At 39.4% G+C, this 23,001-nt stretch overlaps 1 protein-coding gene across 1 annotated transcript in view; it reads left to right on the top strand.

Moving 5' to 3' along the window:
• The window catches only part of OCA2 (OCA2 melanosomal transmembrane protein), a 291,387-nt gene that overhangs the window by 17,613 nt on the left and 250,773 nt on the right, over nt 1-23,001 (top strand). Inside the window, exon 2 of the mRNA XM_055398109.2 lies at nt 15,658-15,927. Coding sequence (XP_055254084.1) covers nt 15,680-15,927 — 248 coding nt within the window. The 5' untranslated portion in view covers nt 15,658-15,679. The remainder of the gene's footprint in view (nt 1-15,657; nt 15,928-23,001) is intronic.

Below are 23,001 nucleotides of genomic sequence, written 5' to 3' on the forward strand. Positions count from 1 at the left end.
CAGGGAGGCGTGGGCTGCATTGCTTAGAGTAAGGACTGGGACTGAATGCCCCAAGGGCAATCTGAGGGAGCTAACTTAAGATAGCTAAGCAGACTGTGGGGATAGCTACCCCATGAACAGGTGAAAAGCCCCAACCTAAGACTCCACCAGACCCGCTCACAGAACAAAGGACTGAACAGAGCCAGCCGGCTGCAGTCAGCCCATCCCCCATCCCCAACGGAGATAGGCTGGGAGGGCAGCCAGAGCCAGAAGCAGGCAACCGCTGCCCCAGAGAAGCATCTGATACCAAGCTGCAAGCAAGCTTCGTTGCTAACCAAGACTTCTTGGGTTCTGGCCGGTCGATATTCACCTGAGAAGGTGGGGCGGTTGTACACCGAGAAAACCGAGCGGCAGGGACTAGGGAGGTGATAAATTGCACCAACTGCAATCGACAAACACCTGGTCACTTGAGCTGCTCAGACTGGGGAAGGGCACAAAACGCAGGCACAACCAAGTCTGCGCCTTTGTGGAGTACCCAAGTACCTCAACCTGAGCGGCTCAGACCTGGGAAGTGCATACAACCCAGTGCCGTCCTCGGACAGGTCCGGGCAGAGGAACCTAGAGCCTGAACAGCATAAACAGGGAGGGCACACACACCGTGAGCGGGGGCAATCCCAGTGCAGCTGAGACACTGCAAGCCCTCCCCACAGACGCCAGTGATATTTGTTAGCAGCGTTCCTCCCTCCCCAGAGCATGACTGAACAGTTCAGTTCAGTTCAGTCACTCAGTCGTGTCCGACTCTTTGCGACCCCATGAATCACAGCACGCCAGGCATCCCTGTCCATAAACAACTATATATATTATATATATATATAATATAGCTCATTATATTTCCCATTATTCTTCCTGTGTTTGATTTCTAGTTTCATACCATTGTATTCTGGAAAAAATGCTTGATATAATTTCTGTTCTCTTAAATTTGTTGAAACTTGTTTGTGGCCTCCCATGTGATCTATCCTGGAGAATATTCCATGTGCACTTGAAAAGAATGTGCATTCTGCTATTTTTGAATGGACTGTCCTGTAGATATCTACTAAATCCAACTGGTCTAAAGTATAATTTAGGACCACGGTTGATTTTCTGTCTGCATGATTTGTCCATTGATGTGGGTGAGGTGTTAAAGTTTCCTACTAGCATTGTTTTATTATTGGTTTCTCCCTTTACATTTGTTAATATTTACTTTAAATATTTAGGTGCTCCTATATTAGGTGGCATGTATGTTAAAGAACATTATATCCTCTTTCTATATTGGTCCGTTTATCACTATATAATGCCCTTTTTGTCTTTTGTTATAGACTTTCTCTGATATGAGTATTGTTACCCCAGCTTTCTTGTCATTTCCATTTTCATGGAATATCTTTTTCCATTATCTCACTTTCAGTCTGTCTGTGTCTTTAGCTGTAAAGTGAGTCTCTTTTAGACAGCATGTAGATGGGTCTTTTAAAAAATCTGATCAGCCCCCCCTATATCTTTTGATTGGAGGATTTAGTCCATGGACATTTAAAATTATTGGTATTACTTTTACACTTATTGCCATTTTGTTGCTTGTTTCCTGGTTGTTTTCATAGTTCTTCCCTATACTTTTCTTCAGGTTTCTTCCCTGGTGGCTTTTTCCCTTGGTGGTTTTTTATTTACTGGCATGTTTGTGTTCTTTGCTGTCTAGTTTTTGTGTATCTATTGCAGGTTTTTGATTTGTGGTTACCCTGAGATGATACATGTTGACCTATATCTTTGTTGCTGTTGCTATTGTTCAGTTACTAAGTCATGTCTGACTTTTTGTGACCCCATGGTCTGGACCCTGCCAGGCTCCTCTGTTCATGGGGTCCTCCAGGCAAGAATACTGGAATGAATTGTCATTTCCTTCTCCAGGGGATCTTCTTGGACCAGGGATTGAACCCATGTCTCCTGAATTGGCAGGCAGATATTTTTTTTGGGGGTGGGGGCAGGCAGATTCTTTAACCACTGAGCCACCAGGGAAGCCCATATATGTTTTGAAATGATAATCTTTGCTTGATAATCTACTTGTTTTAAATTGACAATCATTTAAGCTAAAATACATTTTAGAAGATCTACATATTTTTACTTCTCTTCCCCATGTTTTATGTTTTTGAGGTCATATTTTACATCATCAGGTCTATCCCTTAACTGCTTTTTTGTAGTTATACTTGATTTTATATATTTTTTGTCTTTTAATTTTCATTCTAGCTTATTTAAGTTGTTGATTCACAGCCCTTATTATAGATTTGCTTTTACTAGTGGGACTTTTCCTTTCCTAAAAATTCTTACTTATTATTTTAGCCCTTTTTTTTCCTCTTAGAGAAAACCCTTTAACCCTTCATTTAGGGTTGGTTTAGTGTTTATGATCTCTTTTAGTTTTTGATTGTCTGAAAAGCCTTTCTCTCTCTTTTAGTTCTGAGTGATAACCTTGGTAGGTAGCAGACCTGATGTTGTAACTTTTCCCCTTTCAGCACTTTATTTATTTTATTTATTTATTTTTTGAAATATAAATTTATTTAATTTTAATTGGAGGCTAATTACTTTACAATACAGTATTGGTTTTGCCATACATTGACATGAATCTGCCACGGGTGTACATGTGTTCCCCATCCTGAACCACCCTCCCACTTCCCTCCCCATCCCATCCCTCTGGGTCATCCCAGGGCACCAGCCCTGAGCACCCTGTATCATGGAACAAACCTGGACTGGAGATTCGTTTCATATATGATAATACACATGTTTCAATGCCATTTTCCCAAATCATCCCACCCTCGCCCTCTCCCACAGAGTCCAAAAGACTGTTCTATGCATCTGCATCTCTTTTGCTGTCTTGCATACAGGATTATCGTTACCTTCTTTCTAAATTCCATATATATGCGTTAGTATACTGTATTGATGTTTTTCTTTCTGGCTTACTTCACTCTGTATAATAGGCACTTTAAATATGTCACTTCTTTCCGGCTTGCAAAGTTTCTGTAGAAACATCAGTTGATAGCCTTATGGGGTTTTTTTTGTATGTTACTCTTTTTCTCTTGCTGCCCTTAAAAATTCCTTATTTATCTTTTGTCATTTTAATTATGATATGTTTTGGTGTGTGTCTCTTTGGGCCCATCTTGTTTTGTGCTTTCTGTACTTGGATATCTGTTTCCTTCCTTAGGTCTGGGAAGTTTTCATCCATGGTTTCATCAAATACATTTTCTCTCCCTTTCTTTCTGTTTCTTTTGTGACCCCAGTAAAGTAAATGTTCACATAATTTGTGCTGTAAACTATCTTTATATTAAAAAAATTCCTTTAAAAAAATGTTATTATTGGGTAAGTTCTACTATTCTGCCTTCCAGATTGCCTATGTGTTCTTTTGTATCACCCAGTCTGCTGTTAATACTTTCTAGTGTATTTTTCATTTCAGTTTTTCATTTCTGAGTAGTTCTTTTTTATATTTTCTAATTCTTTGTTGAAGTTCTCATTGTGTTCATCTATTTTTCTCCTCCAGTTCAGTTAGCATTTTTATTACTATTGCTTTGAACTCTCTATCATATAAATTAATTATCTGTTTCATTAGGACTTTTTCTGGGGTTTTATCATATTCTTTTGCTTGACACATATCTCTTTGTTTTCACATTTTGTTTAGCTTTATCTGCTGTCTCTGTGAACTTGAGTGAAGCAGTCACCTATACCAATCTTGAAGGGGGGTCCTTGTTTGGGAGTGTCCCTACACAGCCTACGTGTGCTCAGTGGCTTTGGTAGGAGAAATGGACCTGAAGCACAGGCTACATCTTCCCCTGGAGTGTTCTGTTATCCACTACCTTGGTTGGGATTAAGGCTGGAATTGGAAAGGCTAGAGCCAGAACTGGGTAGCATCTAGGGCTTCTCCTAGGCTCAATGGCAATTGTTGCCCTTTTGAGGATGAGATTGGGACCTGAGGGGTTGGAGCAGAGCCCTGAGGGAGTTGTACTTCTCCCTGGTGTGATGGCATTCTCTGCCTTTTTTAGGGGAGGGATAGGGCCAGAAGGCTGGGGCAGCATCACTGAGAGATCTCTGCTCCTTTTCTGGTGCCATTGGTCTTTGCCCTGGCTAAGACCTTTGTGCCTTCATTGGCTCTGTTCCTTTCAGGTATGTTCACTCTTATTGGCTATGGCAACCTCTGCATTAGCAGAAGCAATGTTGGAGTAGGAGGGACTGGTGCAGGCGCCTGGTCTGGGCTGAAGGGCATGTTGTGGCACTCCTGGCATGTTAACCAGAGCCTCAGGTAATTTTCAATTTTCTGCCTCTGTGTTGGGACTGGGAGTAAGCAAGTGCATGTACTCTTCAAGTGCAGAGTCTTGATTTCCTACAACCTTCTGGTAAGCCCCACTAGTTTTCAAATCAGCTAAGTGGGATCATCCTCCTAGTGTCAGATCCCAAGGTTATATGGCTTGAACCTATCATTGCCTAGCGAAGATCCCTTTAGCCTTGGATATTCCCCTTTCCTTCTGAGTCCCCTGCTAAACACGTTGGTCCCTGCTATATTGCTTCTCCCCTCCCACAAGACTCTGTGTGATTCTTTCTTTAGATCCTAAGTTTTAGATGAGCTATTCTGCTGGTCTTTAGGTCATCCTCAGCAAGAGTTGCTCTATGTGTAATTGTAGTTTTGATGTGTTCATGGGGAGAAGTGAGCTCAGGGTCTTCCTACTCCACCATCTTGATCCTGTTTCCTAATCATTTAGACATTGACAAGTGTTGATAGACATCAGGGTTGTTTCTAGTTTTGGCCTATTATGGATAGAGCTGCTATGAAAATTTGTGTATAGGTATTTGTGTGAAAGTAAATTTCATCAATATAGGACAACGGTCCAGGAGTGTAAATTCTGGGGCATGTGATACTTCTTTCTTGAGAAGCTATCAAATGTCTTTCCAGGCTGTCTATGTCATGTTGCACTCCCACCAGCAGTAGGAGTCCAGCCTCTGCTTGCTCACCAGCATTTGGTGCTTTCTTTACTTTTAAACTTCAGAAGTTTTTATGGGTGTGCAGTGACAGGTCATTGTAATTTTAATTTGCATTTCCCTAACAGATAATGATGTTGGACGTCTTCTCATGTCCTTGTTTGCAATTTCTATATCCCCTTCAGTGAAATGACTTCTCATATTTTTGCCCATTTTTCTTTTTTTGCCACTTTATTTATTTATTTTTAATTGAAGGATAATTGCTTTACCAAATGTTGTGGTTTTCTGTCATACATCAACAAGAATCAGCCATAGGTACACCCATATCCTGTCCATTCTGAACCTCCCTCTCATCTCCTTCTCCATCCATCCTTCTAGATTGTCAAAGAGCCCATGTTTGAGTTCCCTGAGCCATATAACAAATTCCCTTTGGCCATCTATTTTACATGTGGCATTGTAAATTTCCATGTTACATCTCACCCTCTTCCTCTTCCCCTCCTGCCATGTCCATAAGTCTGTTCTCTATGTCTGTTTCTCCACTGCTGCCCTGCAAATAAATTCATCAGTACCATCTTTCAAGATTCCATATATATGCATCAGTATGTGATATTTAAGTAATATCCTGGTAGCTCAGCTGTTAAAGAATCCACCTGCAAGGCAGGAGACCCTGGTTCGATTCCTGGGTTGGGCATATCTGCTGGAAAAAGGGATAGGCTACCCACACCAGTGTTCTTGACCTTTCCTGGTGGCTCAGCTGGTAAAGAATCTGCCTGCAATGCGGGAGACCTGAGTTTGATCCCTGGGTTGGGAAGATCCCCTGGAGAAGGGTAATGCAACCCACTCCAGTATTTTTGCCTGGAGAATTCCATGGACTATCATGGGGTCACAGAGAGTCAGACATGACTGAGTGGCTTTCACTTTCATACAATATTTATATTTCTCTTTCTGACTTAATTCACTCTGTATAATAGACTCTAAGTTCATCCACCTCATTAAAACAGACTCAAATGCACTCCTTTTTATGGCTGAGTAGAATTCCATTGTAGGAGACTTCCCTGTAGCTCAAACAGTAAAGAATCTACCTGCGAGGCAGGAGATGAGGGTTTGATCCCTGGGTTGGGAAATTCTTCTGGAGAAGGAAATGGAAATCCTCTTCAGTATTCTTGTCTGAAGAATTCCATGGACAGAGAAACTTGGTGGGCTACAGTTTGTGGAGTCGCAAAGAGTCGGACATGACTGAGCAACTAACACAGTCCACAGAATTCCACTGTATATATGTACCACAGCTTCTTTATTCATTCATCTGTTGATGGACATCTAAGTTGCCTCCATGTTCTAGCTATTGTAAATAGTGCTGCAATGAACAATGGAATACATGTGTCTTGATACATGTGTCTTTTTCAATTTTGGTTTCCTCAGGGTATATGTCTAGTAGTGGGATTGCTGGGTCATATGCTGGTTTTATTCCCAGTGTTTTAAGAAATCACCATACCGTCTTCCATAGTGGCTGTGTCAAATTACATTCCTACCAGCAATGAAAGAGTTCCCTTTTCCCCACAACCTCTCCAGTCTTATTGTTTGTAGACTTTTTGATGATGGCCACTCTGACTGGCATGAGGTGGTATCTCATTATAGTTTTGATTTGCATTTCTCTAATAATGAGTGATGTTGAACATCTTTTCATGTGTTTGTTAGCCATCTGTATGTCTTCTTTAGAGAAATGTCTGTTTAGGTGTTTTTCTCACTTTTTGATTGGGTTGTTTGCTTTTCTGGTATTGAGTTGTATGAGCCGCTTGTATATTTTGGAAATTAATTCTTTGTCAGTTGCTTCCTTTGCTATTTCTCTCTCATTCTGAGGGTTGTCTTTTCACCTTGTTTGTAGTTTCCTTTGCTGTGCAAAAGCTCTCAAGTTTAATTAGGTCTTACTTGTTTATTTTTGTTTTTATTTCCATTACTCTAGGAGGTGGGTCATAGAAGATCTTGCTTTGTTTTATGCCACTGAGTGTTCTGCCTGTGGTTTCCTCTAAGAGTTTTATAGTTTTTGGCTTTATGTGTGGTCCACTGGAGAAGGGAATGGCAAACCACTTCAGTATACTTGCCTTGAGAACCCCATGAACACTATGAAAAGGCAAAATGATAGGATACTGAGTGAGGAATTCCCCAGGTCGGTAGGTGCCCAGTATGCTACTGGAGATCAGTGGAGAAACAACTCCAGAAAGAATGAAGGGATGCAGCCAAAGCAAAACCAATACCCAGTTATGGATGTGACTGGTGTTAGAAGCAAGGTCTGATGCTGTAAAGAGCAATATTGCATAGGAACCTGGAATGTTAGGTCCATGAATCAAGGCAAATTGGAAGTGGTCAAACAGATCGCAAGAGTCAATGTAGACATTCTAGGAATCAGTGAACTAAAATGGACTGGAATGGGTGAATTTAACTCAGATGACCATTATATCTACTACTGTGGGCAGGAATCCCTTAGAAGAAATAGAGTAGCCATGATGGTCAACAAAAGAGTCCAAAATGCAGTACTTGGTTGCAATCTCAAAAACGACAGAATGATCTCTGTTCATTTCCAAGGCAAATCATTCAATATTACAATAATCCAAGCCTATGTCCGAACCAGTAACACTGAAGAAGCTGAAGTTGAACAGTTCTATGAAGACCTACAAGACCTTTTAGAACTAACACCCAAAAAAGATGTCCTTTTCATTATAGGGGACTGGAAAGCAAAAGTAGGAAGTCAAGAAACACCTGGAGTAACAGGCAAATTTGGCCTTGGAGTACAGAATGAAGCAGGGCAAAATTTAATACAGTTCTGGCACGAAAACACACTGGTCATAGCAAACACCCTCTTTAAACAACACAAGAGAAAACTCTACACATGGACATCACCAAAATCTACAGATGGTCAACACCAAAATCATATTGATTATGTTCCTTGCAGCCAAAGATGGAGAAGCTCTATATATTAGCAAAAACAAGACCAGGAGCTGACTGTAGCTCAGATTATGAATGCCTTATTGCCAAATTCAGACTTAAACTGAAGAAAGTAGGGAAAACCACTAGATCATTCAGATCTAAACCAAATCCTTTATGATTATACAGTGGAAGTGAGAAATAGATTTAAGGGACTAGATCTGATAGATAGAGTGCCTGATGAACTATGGAAGGAGGTTCGTGACATTGTACAGGAGGCAGGGACCAAGACCATCCCCATGGAAAAGAAAGGCAAAAAAGCAAAATGGCTGTCTGAGGAGGCCTTACAAATAGCTGTGAAAAGAAGAGAAGCGAAAGGAAAGAAGAAAAGGAAAGATATAAGCATCTGAGTACAGAGTTCCAAAGAATATCAAGGAGAGATAAGAAAGCCTTCTTCAGCGATCAATGCAAAGAAAGAGAGGAAAACAACAGAATAGGAAAGACAAGAGATCTCTTCAAGAAAATTAGAGATATCAAGGGAGCATTTCATGCAAAGATGGGCTCGATAAAGGACAGAAATGGTATGGACCTAACAGAAGCAGAAGATATTAAGAAGAGGTGGCAAGAATACACAGAAGAACTGTACAGAAAAGTTCTTCATGACCAAGATAATCACGATGGTGTGATCACTAACCTAGAGCCAGACATCTAGGAATATGAAGTCAAGTGGGCCTTAGAGAGCATCACTACAAACAAAGCTAGTGGAGGTGATGGAATTCCAGTTGAGCTATTTCAAATCCTGAAAGATGATGCTGTGAAAGTGCTGCACTCAATATGCCAGCAGATTTGGAAAACTCAGCAGTGGCTACAGGACCAGAAAAGTTCAGTCTTCATTCCAATCCCAAAGAAAGACAATGTCGAAGAATGCTCAAACTACCGCACAATTGGACTCATCTCACACGCTAGTAAAGTCATGCTCAAAATTCTCCAACCCAGGCTTCAGCAATACGTGAACCGTGAACTTCCAGATGTTCAAGCTGGTTTCAGAAAAGGCAGAGGAACAAGAGATCAAATTGCCAACATCCGCTGGATCATGGAAAAGGCAAGAGAGTCCCAGAAAAACATCTATTTCTGCTTCATTGACTATGGCAAAGCCTTTGACTGTGTGGATCACAATAAACTGTGGAACATTCTGAAAGAGATGGGAATCCCAGACCACCCACCTGCCTCTTGAGAAACCTGTATGCAGGTCAGGAAGCAACAGTTAGAACTGGACATGGAAGAACAGACTGTTTCCAAATAGGGAAAGGAGTACGTCAAGGTTGTATTTTGTCACCCTGCTTATTTAACTTCTGTGCAGAGTACATCATGAGGAACGCTGGGCTGGGAGAAGCACAAGCTGGAATCAAGATTGCCGCGAGAAATATCAATAACCTCAGATATGCAGATGACACCACCCTTAAGGCATAAAGTGAAGAGGAACTAAAAAGCCTCTTGATGAAAGTGAAAGAGGAGAGTGAAAAGTTTGGCTTGAACGTCAACATTCAGAAAACAAAGATTATGGCATCTGGTCCCATCACTTCATGGGAAATAGATGGGGAAACAGTGGAAACAGTGACAGACTTTATTCTTTTGGGCTCCAAAATCTCTGCCGATGCTGATCGCAGCCATGAAATTAAAAGATGCTTACTCCTTGGAAAGAAAGTTATGACCAACCTAGATAGCATATTAAAAAGCAGAGACATTACTTTGCCAACCAAGGTCCATCTAGTCAAGGCTATGGTTTTTAGTGTTCATGTACAGATGCGAGAGTCAGACTGTGAAGAAAGCTGATCGCCGAAGAATTGATGCTTTTGAACTGTGGTGTTGGAGAAGACTCTTGAGAGTCCCTTGGACTGCAAGGAGATCCAACCAGTCCATTCTAAAGGCGATCAATCCTGGGTGTCCATTGGAAGGACTGATGCTAAAGCTGAAACTGCAATACTTTGGCCACCTCATGCGAAGAGTTGACTCACTGGAAAAGACTCTGATGCTGGGAGGGATTGGGGGCAGAGGGGAAGGGGACGACAGAGAATGAGATGGCTGGATGGCATCACCAACTCGATGGACATGAGTTTGAGTGAACTCCAGGAGTTGGTGATCGACAGGGAGGCCTGGCATGCTGTGATTCATGGGGTTGCAAAGAGTCGGATACGACTGAGCGAGTGAACTGAACTGAACTGAATCCATTTTGAGTTTCATTCTTTTGCATGCAGCTGTCCAGTTTCCCAGCACCACTTGTTGAAGAGGTTCTCTTTGCCCCATTGTATATTCTTGCTTCCTTTGTCAAAAATAGATTACCCATAGATGCGTGGGTTTATCTCTGGGTTCTCTCAGTTCAGTTAAGTCACTCAGCCGTGTCCGACTCTTTGTGACCCCATGGACTGCAGCACACCAGGCTTCCTTGTCCATCACTAACTCCCAGAGTTTACTCAAACTCATGTCCGTCGAGTTGGTGATGCCATCCAACAACCTCATCCTCTGTCGTCCCCTTCTCCTCCCACCCTCAACCTTTCCCAGCATCAGAGTCTTTTCCAGTGAGTCAACTCTTCGCATGAGGTGGCCAGAGTATTGGAGTTTCAGCTTTAGCATCAGTCCTTCCAATGAACACCCAGGACTGATCTCCCTTAGAATGGACTGTTTGGATCTCCTTGCAGTCCAAGGGACTCTCAAGAGTCTTCTCCAACACCACAGTTCAAAAGCATCCATTCTTCGGCGATCAGCTTTCTTCACAGTCCAACTCTCACATCCATACATGACCATGAAAAAACCATAGCTTGGACTAGATGCACCTTTGTTGGAAAAGTAATGTCTCTGCTTTTTAAAATGCTGTCTAGGTTGGTCATAACTTTTCTTTAAAGGAGCAAGTGTCTTTTAATTTCAAGGCTACAGTCATAATCTGCAGTGATTTTGGAGCCAAAGAAAATAAAGCCTGCCACTGTTTCCCCATCTATTTGCCATGGGGTGATGGGACACGATGCCATGATCTTAGTTTTCTGAATGTTGAGTTATAAGGCAAAGTTTTCGTCTCCTCTTTCACTTTTATCAAGAGGCTCTTTAATTCTTCTTCACTTTCTGCCATAAAGGTGATATCATCTGCATATTTGAGGTTATTGATATTTCTCCTGGCAATCTTGATTTCAGCTTGTGCTTCATCCAGTCCAGCATTTCTCATGATGTACTCTGCATATAAGTTAAATAAGTAGGGTGACAATATACAGCCTTGACCTACTCCTTTCCTGATTTGGAACCAGTTTATTGTTTCATATCCAGTTCTCACTGTTGCTTTTTGACCTCCTGTTCCGTTTGTCTATTTTTCTGTTTTTGTGCCAGTACCATACTGTCTCAATGACTGTAACTTTGTAGTATAGTCTGAAGTCAGGAAGGTTGATTCCTCCAACTCCATTCTTCTTTCTCAAGACTGCTTTGGCTATTCATGATCTTTTGTGCTTACATATGAATTGTGAAATTTTTTGTTCTAGTTCTGTGAAAAATGCCATTGGTAATTTGATAGGGATTGCATTGAGTCTGTAGTGTGTATTTGGTGGTACAGTAATTTTCACAATATTTATTCTTCCTATTCTTCCTACCCAGAAACATGGAATATCTCTCCATCCATTCATGTCATCTTTGATTTCTTTCACTAGTATCTTATAATTTTCTGTATACAGTTCTTTTGTCTCCTTAGGTAGTTTTATTCCTAGATATTTTATTGTTTTTGTTGCCATGGTGAGTGGGATTGATCCCTTAATTTCTCTTTCTGATTTCTTAGTTTCTCTTTCTGATTTTTCATTGTTAGTATATAGGAATGCAAATGATTTTTGTATATTGACTTGAATCCCGTGACTTTGCTGAATTCACTGACTAGCTCTAGTAATTTTCTGCTAGCTTCTTTTTGGTTTCCTATATATAGTATAATGTCATTGGCAAATAGTGAGAGTTTTGTTTCTTTTCCTATCTGGATTCTTTTTATTCTTTTTCATCTCTAATTGTCATAGCTAAGACTTCCAAAACTATGTTGAATAATAGTGATGAGAGTGGACACCCTTGTCTTGTTCCTGGTCTTAGAGGAAATGCTTTATTTTTTCACCTTTGAGAATCATGTTTGCTGTGGGCTTATCATATATGGCCTTTACTGTGTTGAGGTAGTCTTCTTCTATGCCCATTTTTTGGAAATGTTTTTATCATAAATGGGTGCTGAATTTTGTCAAATGCATTTTCTACATCTATTGAGATGATCGTATAGATTTATCTTTCAATTTGTTAATATGGTGTTTCATATTGAACGATTTGCATATATTGAAGAATCCTTGCATCCCTGGAGTAAACCTAACGTGATCATGGTGTCTGAGCTTTTTAATGTGTTGTTGAATTCTGTTTGCTAGAATTTTTGTTTATGCCCTTTTTCAAATTGGGTTCTTTATTTTACGGTTTCCTTTGAGGATTCTTTATATTAGGGATATTAGTCCTTTTCTGGATGTGCAAATATTATCTCCTAAACTGTAGTTTGTCTTTTCATCCTCCTAACAAGTTTTCACAGAGAAAAAGATTTTAATTTGAATTTTAACTTATCAATTTTATGTTTTATGGATTGTGCTTTTCCTATCAAGTTTAAGATTCTTTCCTAAGCCCTAGATTCTGAAGATTTTTTCCTATGTTTATTTCTAAAACTTTTACAGCTTTACCTTTAAGTATGTGATCCATTTTGGATTTGACTTTCATATACAAGACAGAGCTATAAGTTTTTTCGCTCTCTCTTTTGCCTGAGGTGTGGAATTTGTCAAATGTCTTTTTTGCATCAGTTAATATGATCATGTGATTTTTCTGCTTTAGCCTGCTAATATGGTAGATTATACTGATTGATACCTTTTATTAGCTTTATTGAAGTATAACAACATACCATGTAGTTCATCAATTTAAATAGTATAATTCAATAGTTTTTAGTATATTCACTTAATTGTGTGACATCCCCATAGTCAATTTTAGAACATTTCACCAACCCCAAATGAACTCCCATGCACATTAACTGTCAATTCTCACTCTCCTCCAACAATGCCCTCCTCCCCCATCCTCAGTTCAGGTCAGTTGAGTCGCTCAGTCGTGTCCGACTCTCCGTGACCCAATGAATCACAGCACGCCAGGCCTCCCTGTCCATCACCAACTCCCGGAGTTCACTCAAACTCATGTCCATCGAGTCAGTGATGCCATCCAGCCATCTCATTCTCTGTCGTCCCCTTCTCCTCCTGCCCCCAATCCCTCTCAGCGTCAGAGTCTTTTCCAATGAGTCAACTCTTTGCATGAGGTGGCCAAAGTATTGGAGTTTCAGCTTTAGCATGAGTCCTTCCAATGGACACCCAGGATTGATCGCCTTTAGCATGGACTGGTTGGATCTCCTTGCAGTCCAAGGGACTCTCAAGAGTCTTCTCCAGAACCACAGTTCAAAAGCATCAATTCTTTGGTGCTCAGCTTTCTTCATAGTCCAACTCTCACATCCATACATGACCATGGGAAAAACCATAGCCTTGACTAGACGGACCTTTGTTGGCAAAGTAATATCTCTGCTTTTTAATATACTATCTAGGTTGGTCATAACTTTCCTTCCAAGGAGTAAGCGTCTTTTAATTTCTTGGCTGCAATCAGCATCGCAGTGATTTTGGAGCCCCCCAAAATAAAGTCTGACACTGTTTCCACTGTTTCTCCATCTATTTCCCATTAAGTGATGGGACCAGATGCCATAATCTTTGTTTTCTGAATGTTGAGCTTCAAGTCAACGTTTTCACTCTCCTCTTTTGCTTTCATCAAGAGGCTTTTGAGTTCTTCTTCATTTTCTGCCATAAGGTGGTGTCATCTGCATATCTGAGGTTATTGATATTTCTCCTGCAATCTTGATTCCAGCTTGTGCTTCTTCTAGCCCAGTGTTCCTCATGATGTACTCTGCATAGAAGTTAAATAAACAAGGTGACAAAATACAACCTTGACATACTCCTTTTCCTATTTGGAACCAGTCTGTTTTTCCATGTACAGTTCTGACTGTTGCTTCCTGACCTGCATATAGGTTTCTCAAGAGGCAGGTCAGGTGGTCTGCTATTCCCATCTCTTTCTGAATGTTCCACAGTTTATTGTGGTCCACACAGTCAAAGGCTTTGGCATAGTCAATGAAGCAGAAATAGATGTTTTTCTGGAACTCTCTTGTTTTCTCCATAATCCAGTGGATGTTGGAAATTTGATCTCTGGTGCCTCTGCCTTTTCTAAAACCAGCTTGAACACCTGGAAGTTCACGGTTCATGTATTGCTGAAGCCTGGCTTGGAGAATTTTGAGCATGACTTTACTAGCGTGTGAGATGAGGGTGACTGAGCGGGAGTTTGCGCATTCTTTGGCATTGCCTTTCTTTGGGATTGGAATGAAGACTGACCTTTTCCAGTCCTGTCTCCCTAATCAGACAAGGTTGTTTCCTTTCTTTGTCCTTGACATGATTATTCCCTTGAGGTAAGAGACAAAGACTGGCTATTTACCCTGTTTCTTCTGCTGGCTGCAACTGGAGACCATCTACCTCTTATCTCAAGAAATGCAAAGAGGAGGCTGGCTGATTGTAAATTCCTCAACTGAAGCCCACCTATCTCTTATCTCAAGAATGCAAGCAGAGGGTGGCTATAAATTTCTAACCTGGAGACCTTGTGTCTCCTACTTTATTATTGTTTTCTTACTGCAAGAGTATTCATTTGCTAGATGCAAAAATTGTTAAAGTCACATCCTAGATAAAGACGAAGAAGGAAGCCCTAATCATCTGTATCTCTACCACACAGAAGTAGCCATACTTTGGAGGCTATGTCCTTCTGGTCTTTTATTCTATGTATATTCTAGGTTTTACCAAGTCCAAGCTCCCTCTTCTTGCCGCATGATGGGTCAATAAATACGAGCAAGATGTTGAGACAAGGAAGACACTTTATTCAGGGAGCCAGCTGACTGGGAAGATGGTAGGCTTGTGCCTCCAAATAATCAACTTGTCGGGGTCTGGGTGCCACGTTCTTTTGTAGAACCTCTTTTGTAGAGTCAGAGAGAAAGAAGCAATGAGGAAATAAAGTTGAAAGGCAGAATAAAGAGGGAAAGGCTGTAGGGAAGTAAAGTGAAAGGGTATTCAATCTTACAAAACATTTCCTGGGGAGAGGAAGGGGTGTGTTAATCTCCTATTCACAGGTGGGCAGGGACAGATTGTCTCTCATGAGCTGAACAAAAGCACTTTAGTTTACAGTCAGGCAGGGTTCTTTGAGGCAAGCCATGTTGTATGATTATAATAACAAAAGCAATGAAAAGCAAGTCAAAGAAAATTTCCAACATGGAGTCAGAATTGGCTTCCTCTCAGCAACATATTTATTGCAAGAAATATATCCCATTGTACCAGTGGTGTTTACAACACTTTAAACATTTCCCATTATCAATATCTTTAGAGGATGTTTATTTTTGAATAGTGTTTTATACTGTGAAAGTATCACAATTTACCTTCATGAATACTCTGTTGTTGAATAGTTATGTCACTGCTAGTGTGAAATATGCTAACATATTCCTCCTTGGAGATGAGTGTAAATTGGAATATAATATTAGATATTAGAATGCTGAAACACGATGAAGTCCTTGTTATAAGAGGTCTTTCTACTATACCTTGCAGTAGTATAAATTCCTCAAGGTGCAAATGATATTCCCAGTTTGCTTTCTAGCAACAGCAGTTACTTTCTGTTTGATCCCAGTGAGAAGATTGGCAGTGGAAACATGCACCTAGACAACAAAGATGGCAGGCTGGCCTCTGGCATGCTGGAGATGGAGCTGCATCAGACATCGGCTCCCACGAGTGCTGGCCTGGGAGGGTCAGGGCTGGTGGAACTCCACACCAGCAGCAGCAGGCCACAGCAAGGAGTTGGCAAGGCAGATTCCCTGAGCCCCTACCACAGTGGGGCTGCTGGGCAGAGCTGCTGGGCTCCTCTGGACCAGGATTTTGGCTCATTCCTCAAGGAGCGGAGGTGAGTTTAAAACAGTTTTATCTTATAAATGTGAAATTCACAAATACTGGATTTCCATGAGCATAGTTCCCTTACATTTTTTTTCGTAGGAAAAATTTCCAGATATTCTGCAAGACTCTTTCCAGAACTAGATCACTTTCCTGGCCTGTTTTGAATGAATGCTGTTTCTAAAATGTGGCTAATGTAAATCCAAAAGCTAATAAAGATAGAAATCAGATTGGCCTCATCAACTGTGTACAAACTGGTTAGTAAGTATTTTCTTAGAGCTATTAAATTTAGGATATAGATACACAGGAAAGAAGAGTGTGTTAGTTATCTAGTGTCAGATAACTTGTTAGTCACTCAGTCATGTCTGACTCTTTGCAACCCCATGAATTATAGCCCGCAGGCTCCTCTGCCCATGGAATTCTCCAGGCAAGAATACTGGAGTGGGTTGCCATTCCCTTCTCCTGGGGATGTCCCCGAACCAAGGATCAAACCTGGGTCTATGTATTCCAAAATTCAGCATCTTCAAATGACATGTGTTTGTTTCCATAGTTTTGTGAGTCAGAAATCTGAGCATTGCTTAGCTGGATCCTCCACCTAAGCGTCTTTCACAGGCTGAGAACAAGTTGTCAGCAGAGGCTGACCATTGTTCAAGTGGGTAGGGTCTGCTTCCAAACTCATCATTGTTGGCTAGACTTAGTTCTTCCTGGGCAGATGGTCTAAGGTCCTCAGTCCCTTGCCAGGTGGCCTGCTCCATCAAGGCTAACATGAGAGACAGTTCTTTGTAACCTAATCATAGAAGTAACTCCCCGTCACTCTTGCTGTGTTCTGTTTGTTAGGATGAGTCACTAGGTTGTGCCCACAATGTACGGGATGGGATCACACGTGGGCGTGAACACCTGGAGTAGATCATTGAGGGCATGGCAGACAAAGGCTGCCTGTCACAAAAGTGGATGAATCTGCCTGCCAACATAGAAGACACAAGAGACATGGGTTTGATCCCTGGATCAGGAAGATCCCCAGAGATAGGAAATGGCAACCCACTCCAGTACTCTTTTCTGGAAAATTCCATGGACAGAGGAGCCTGGTGGGCTACAGTCCATGGGACTGCAGACAGTTGGACACAACCGAGCACACACGTGCGCGTGCACACACACACACACATTTTTAGTTTAGTTTAATAAAGGAAATTCCATACTGTTTTCCATAATGGCTCCATCATTTTACATTCCCACCAACAGTGTAGGAGGGTTCCCTTTTCTACACATCCTTACCAACAGTTGATATTTGTAGACTTTGATGATAGCCGTTCTGACAAGCCTGAGATGATATCTCATTTTGTGGTTTTGATTTGCATTTCCCTGATGATGAGGAACGCTGGGTTGGAAGAAGCACAAGCTGGAATCAAGATTGCTGGGAGAAATAGCAATAACCTCAGATATGCAGATGACACTACCCTTATGGCAGAAAGTGAAGAAGAACTAAAAAGCCTCTTGATGAAAGTGAAAGAGGAGAGTGAAAAGGTTGGCTTGAAGCTCAACATTCAGAAAACTAAGATCATGGCATCTGGTCCCATCACTTCATGGGAAATAGATGGAAAAACAGGGGAAACAGTGTCAGACTTTATTTTTTTGGGCTCCAAAATCACTGCGGATGCTGATTGCAGCCATGAAATTAAAAGACGCTTACTCCTTGGAAGGAAACTTATGACCAACCTTGATAGTATATTAAAAAGCAGAGATATTACTTTGCCAACAAAGGTCCATCTAGTCAAGCTATGGTTTTTCCCATGGTCATGTATGGATGTGAGAGCTGGACTGTGAAGAAAGCTGATCGCTGAAGAATTGATGCTTTTGAACTGTGGTGTTGGAGAAGACTCCTGAGAGTCCCTTGGACTGCAAGGAGATCCAAACAGTCCATTCTAGAGGAGATCAATCCTGGGTGTCCATTGGAAGGACTGATGCTAAAGCTGAAACTGCAATACTTTGGCCACCTCATGTGATGAGTTGACTTACTGGAAAAGACTCTGATGCTGGGAAAGGTTGGGGGTGGGAGGAGAAGGGGAAGACAGAGAATGAGATGGCTGGATGGCATCACCAACTCTGTGGACATGAGTTTGAGTGAACTCCGGGAGTTGGTGATGGACAGGGAGGCCTGGCGTGCTGTGATTCATGGGGTCGCGGAGAGTCGGACACTACTGAGCGACTGAACTGAACTGAACTGATGATGAGTGATGTTCAGCATCTTTTCACTTGTCTGTTGGGCATCTGTATGTCTTCTTTGGAAAATTATCTATTCAGATACTCTGCCCATTTTTTAATTAGATTGTTTGGTTTTTTGATGTTCAGCTCTGTGAATTCTTTTTATATTTTGGGTATTAACTCCTTTTTGGATGTATCGTTTGCAAATATCTTCTCCCATTAAGTAGGTAGCTTTTTTGTTTTGTTGATAGATTCTTTCACTGTGCAAAAACTTTGATGTGTACATTTATTTTTACTTTTGTTTCCCTTGTCTGAGAAGACATATCTCCCAAAATATTGCCAAGACAGATATCAATGAGCATACTGCCTATGTTTTCTTCTAGAATTTTATAATTTCAGGCCTTGCATTTAGTCTTTAATTAATTTTATTTATTTATCTATTTATTTTTGTACTAGGTGTGAGGAAGTAGCCTAGTTTGATTTTTTTTTTTTTTTTGCTTGTGGAGGTACAGTTTTCCCCCTATTGTTTATTGAAGAGGTTATCTTTTCCCCATTGTATACTCTTGCCTCTTTTATAATAGATTAATTGCCCATTTGAGTGTGGGTTCATTTTTGAGCTTTTCATTTCTTCTGTTTGATTGAGCTGTGTATCTTTTGTGTGTGTGTGTGCTAGTACCATCCTGTTTTGACTTTTGTAGGTTTGTAGTATAGTTTGAAATCAAGAAGTGTGATACACCAGTTTTGCTCTTTTTAAAGTTTATTTTGGCTATTGAGGGGTTTTATGTTTCCATCCAAATTTTAGAATTATTTGTTCAAATTCTATGGGAAATACTATTGGTATTTTGATAGGTCTTACATTGAATCTGTAGATTGCCATGGGTAATATTAACATTAATACTTGGATCATTTTAGCAATATTAATTCTTCCAATCCATGAGCACAGTATATCTTTCCATTTGTTTGTATCATCTTGATTATCTTTCATTAATAAGTGTGGGTCTTTACCTTCTTGGCTAGAGTCATTCCTAGATGTGTTACTCTTTTTGATGCAATTGTACATGGCATTGTTTTCTTGTTTTCTCTTTCTGATAGTTTGGTTTTGGTCATTGTTCAGTTGCTAAGTTTTGTCTGACTCTTTGTGACCCCATGGACTACAGCACACCAGGCTTCCCTGTCCTTCACTATTTCCCTGAGTTTGCTCAAACTCTTATCCATTGAGTTGATGATCAATGGCCATCCAGCCATCTCATCTTATTCCACCCTCTTCTCCTTTTGCCTTCAGTCTTTCCTAGCATAAGGATCTTTTCCAATGAGTAGGCTCTTCACATTAGGTAGCCAAAGTATTGGAGCTTCAGCTTCAGCATCAGTCCTTCCAATGAATACTCAGGGTTGATTTCCTTTAGGATTGACTGGTTTGATCTCCTTGCTGTCCAAGGGACTCTCAAGAGTTTCTCCAGCACCACAGTTAGGAAGCATAAATTCTTCAGCACTCTGCCTTCTTTATAGTTTGTTGTTAGTATATAGAAATGAACAGATTCCTATATATTAAAATTATATCATGCCACTTTATCAAATTCATTGATGAGTTCCAGTAGTTTTTTGATGGCATATTTAGAATTTTCTATTTACAGTATCATGTCTTCTGCAGTGACAGTTTTCCTTATACATTTTCCATTTGGATTAAAAATTTTTTTCTTGTCTGGTTGCTGTAGCTATGAATTTAAACATTGTGTTAAATAAAAGAGGTTCAAGAGGGCATCCTTGTCTTGTTCCTGAAGTTAGAAGTAATGCTGTCAGCTTTTACCATTGAGTAAGATGTTAGCTGTGCGCTTTTCATATATAGCCTTTTCTATGTTGATGTATGTTTCCTCCATACTCACTTTGTTCAGAGTTTTTATCATGAATAGATGTTGAATTTTGTCAAAAGCTTTTTCCTGCATCCATTAATGTGGTCATATAATTTTTACTCTTCAGTTTGTTAGTGTGATGTATAATCTTGATTGATTTTTCCATCCTTGCATTCCTGGGATACTCACTTGATTATCATGCATGATCTTGTTAATGTATTTTTGAATTTGGTTTATTAATATTTTTTTGAGGATTTTGTATCTATATCCACTAGTGATATTGGCTTGTAATTTTCTTATTTTAATTTTAAAAGCTATCATTGCTAGTATTGGTATTAGAGTGATGTTGGCCTTGTAGAAAGAGTCCAGAAGTTTTCTTCCTCTGCAGTTTTAAAGAATAGCCTGAGAGGATAGATGTTAATGCTTCCTTAAATGTTTGGTAGAATTGGCCTGTGAAGTCATGTGGTCATGGGCTTTTGCTTTTTGGGAGTTTTTAAAAATTACTAATTCAGTTTCATTACTGATAATTTATCTGTTCATATTTCTTATTCATTCAGTCTTTGGAGATTGTACACTTATAGGAATTTGTCCATTTCTTCTAGGTTGTTCATTTCATTGTTTGTAGTAATCTCTTATGATCTTCTGTATTGCTATTATGTCTCCTTTCCTCATTTCTGATTTTATTGACTTTGGCCCTCTCTTTGTTTTCTTGATAAGTTTGGCTAAAAGTTTGTCAATTTTGTTTATTTTTTCAAAGAACCAGTTCTTAATTTCATTGATCTTTTTATTAGCTTATTTTGTTTTTTATTTCATTTATTTCTGCATTGATCTTTATTATTTCCTTCCTTCTACTAACATTGGGTTTTGTTCATATCTAGTTCCATTAAGCATAAGCTTATATTGTTTATTTGGCACGTTTCTGCTATACTGAAGTAGGCATCTCTCTTCATAAATTTCCCTCTTAGAATGGTTTTTGCTGCATCTCATGGATATTGGATCATTGTGTTTCTGTTTTCATTTGTCTCCAGGTATTTTTTTATTTCCTCTTTGATTTCTTCAGTGATCCATTGGTTATTTAGTGGCATATTGGTTAGTTTCTATGTGTTTTTATTTATTGCAGGTTTTTTGTTCTTTTTCTCCTTGTAGATGATTTCTAGTCTCATAGTGTTGTGGTTGGCAAAGATGATTTCAGTCTTCTTATGCTTATTGAAATTGTTTTGTGACCTAGCATGTGAGCTATCCTGGAGAAAGTCCCATGTGCACTTGAAAAGAATGTATGTTCTGGTGCTTTGGGATGGAATGTCCTATGGATATCAATTAAGTCCATTTGGTTTAATGTGCTGTTTAAGTCCAGCATTTCCTTATTGATAATCTGTCTGGATGATTTGTCCGTTGATCTAAGTGGGGTGTTAATGTTCTCTAGTATTATTGTGTTACTGTCAGTATCTCCCTTTATATCTGTTAATATTTGATGTATGTATCTAGGCAACCCTATGTTGAATGCATATATATTTACAATTGCTACATTTTCTTTTTGGGTTAATTCCTTGATCATTAGGTAATGTCATTCTTTGTCTTTTATGACAGCTGTTTGTTTTAAAATCTATTTTGTTTAAGTTTACCTACCTTGGTTTTCTTTTTGTTTCCATTTGCATAAGATACTTTTTTCTGTTCCCTCAACTTTCAGTCTGTGTGTGTCTTTAGAAATGAGTCTCTGGTAGGCAGGATATATATGGGTCTTGTTTTAATATACATTCAGGCTCTTTACTTTCTTAAAATGGAACATTTAATCCATTTATCTTTTAAGGAGTTATTGATAGGTATGTACTTATTATACTTTTATGATATTAATTGTTTTGGGGTCATTTTTGAGGTTCTTTTTTGTTATTTTTTTTTAAAAACTCTCTTTAATTTTGATCTGATGACTATCTTTGGTGTTCATATTTATTCTCTTTTTTTTGTATCTATTGTAGATTTTTGGTTATGTTAAGTTTTATATGGAGCAATCTATCTATATATACATGGTTACTTTAAGTTATTAATCTCTTAAGCTTGAATATTTTTAACAACATTGCATTTTTACTCCCCCCCTCAACTTTTACATTTTGACATCATATATTTATATCCTTTAGCTTTGTGCATCCTTTAACTAATTGTGGACATTGATGGTTTTATTCCTTTTGTCTTTTAAACTATTACTATCTTTATAAGTAGTTGATCTCTTACATTAAGTGTATATTTGCCTTTGCCAATGAGATTTATCCTTCAGTGATTTTCATATTTCTAGTTGTGGCCTTTCCTTTTTAGTTTAGAGAAGGCCCTTAAATGATTCTTGTACAGCTGGTTTGATGGTGCTGAACTCTTCTAGGTTTTGCTTGTCTGTAAGTTTTTTGATCTCTCCATCAAATCTGAACGAAAGCCTTGCCAGGTAGAGTCTTCTTGGTTGTGGTTTTTCACTTTCATCACTTTGAATATATCAAGTCATTCTCTTTTGGACCACTTAGCTTCTGGTAAAAAGTCAGCTGATGGCCTTGTGTGAGTTTCCTAATACATTACTAGTTGTTTTTCCTTTGTTATTTTTAATATTCTCTATTCATCTTTAATTTTTGTCATTTTAATTACAATGTGTCTTGGTGTGGATCTCTTCAGGTTGATCCTATTTGGAACTTTCTGTGCTTCTTGGACTTGAATGTCTGTTTCCTTTTCCAGATTAGAAATGCTTTCAATTACTATGTCTTCAAATAAATTCTCTGCCACTTTCTCTCTCCTTCTGTGAATCCTATAATGTGAAAGTTAGTATGCTTGATGCTGTCCCAGAAGTCTCTCCATTTTTAAAAAATTCTTTTTTCTTTTTTCTATTCAGCTTGCATGATTCTCACTACTCTTTCAGTTTACTGATCTGCTCCTCTGTATCACCTAATATACTGCAAAATTTCTTTTGGTGTATTTTTGTTTAAATTATCCTTCAATTCAGTTTGATTTTTCTTTATACTTTCTGTTTTTCTTAAACTTCTCACTGTGTTCATCCATTCTTCTAAATT

Source organism: Moschus berezovskii, chromosome 2 (genome assembly GCF_049115385.1).
Source record: "Moschus berezovskii isolate FMDL1 chromosome 2, NW_MosBer_1.0, whole genome shotgun sequence".
NCBI classification, from domain to species: domain Eukaryota; kingdom Metazoa; phylum Chordata; class Mammalia; order Artiodactyla; family Moschidae; genus Moschus; species Moschus berezovskii.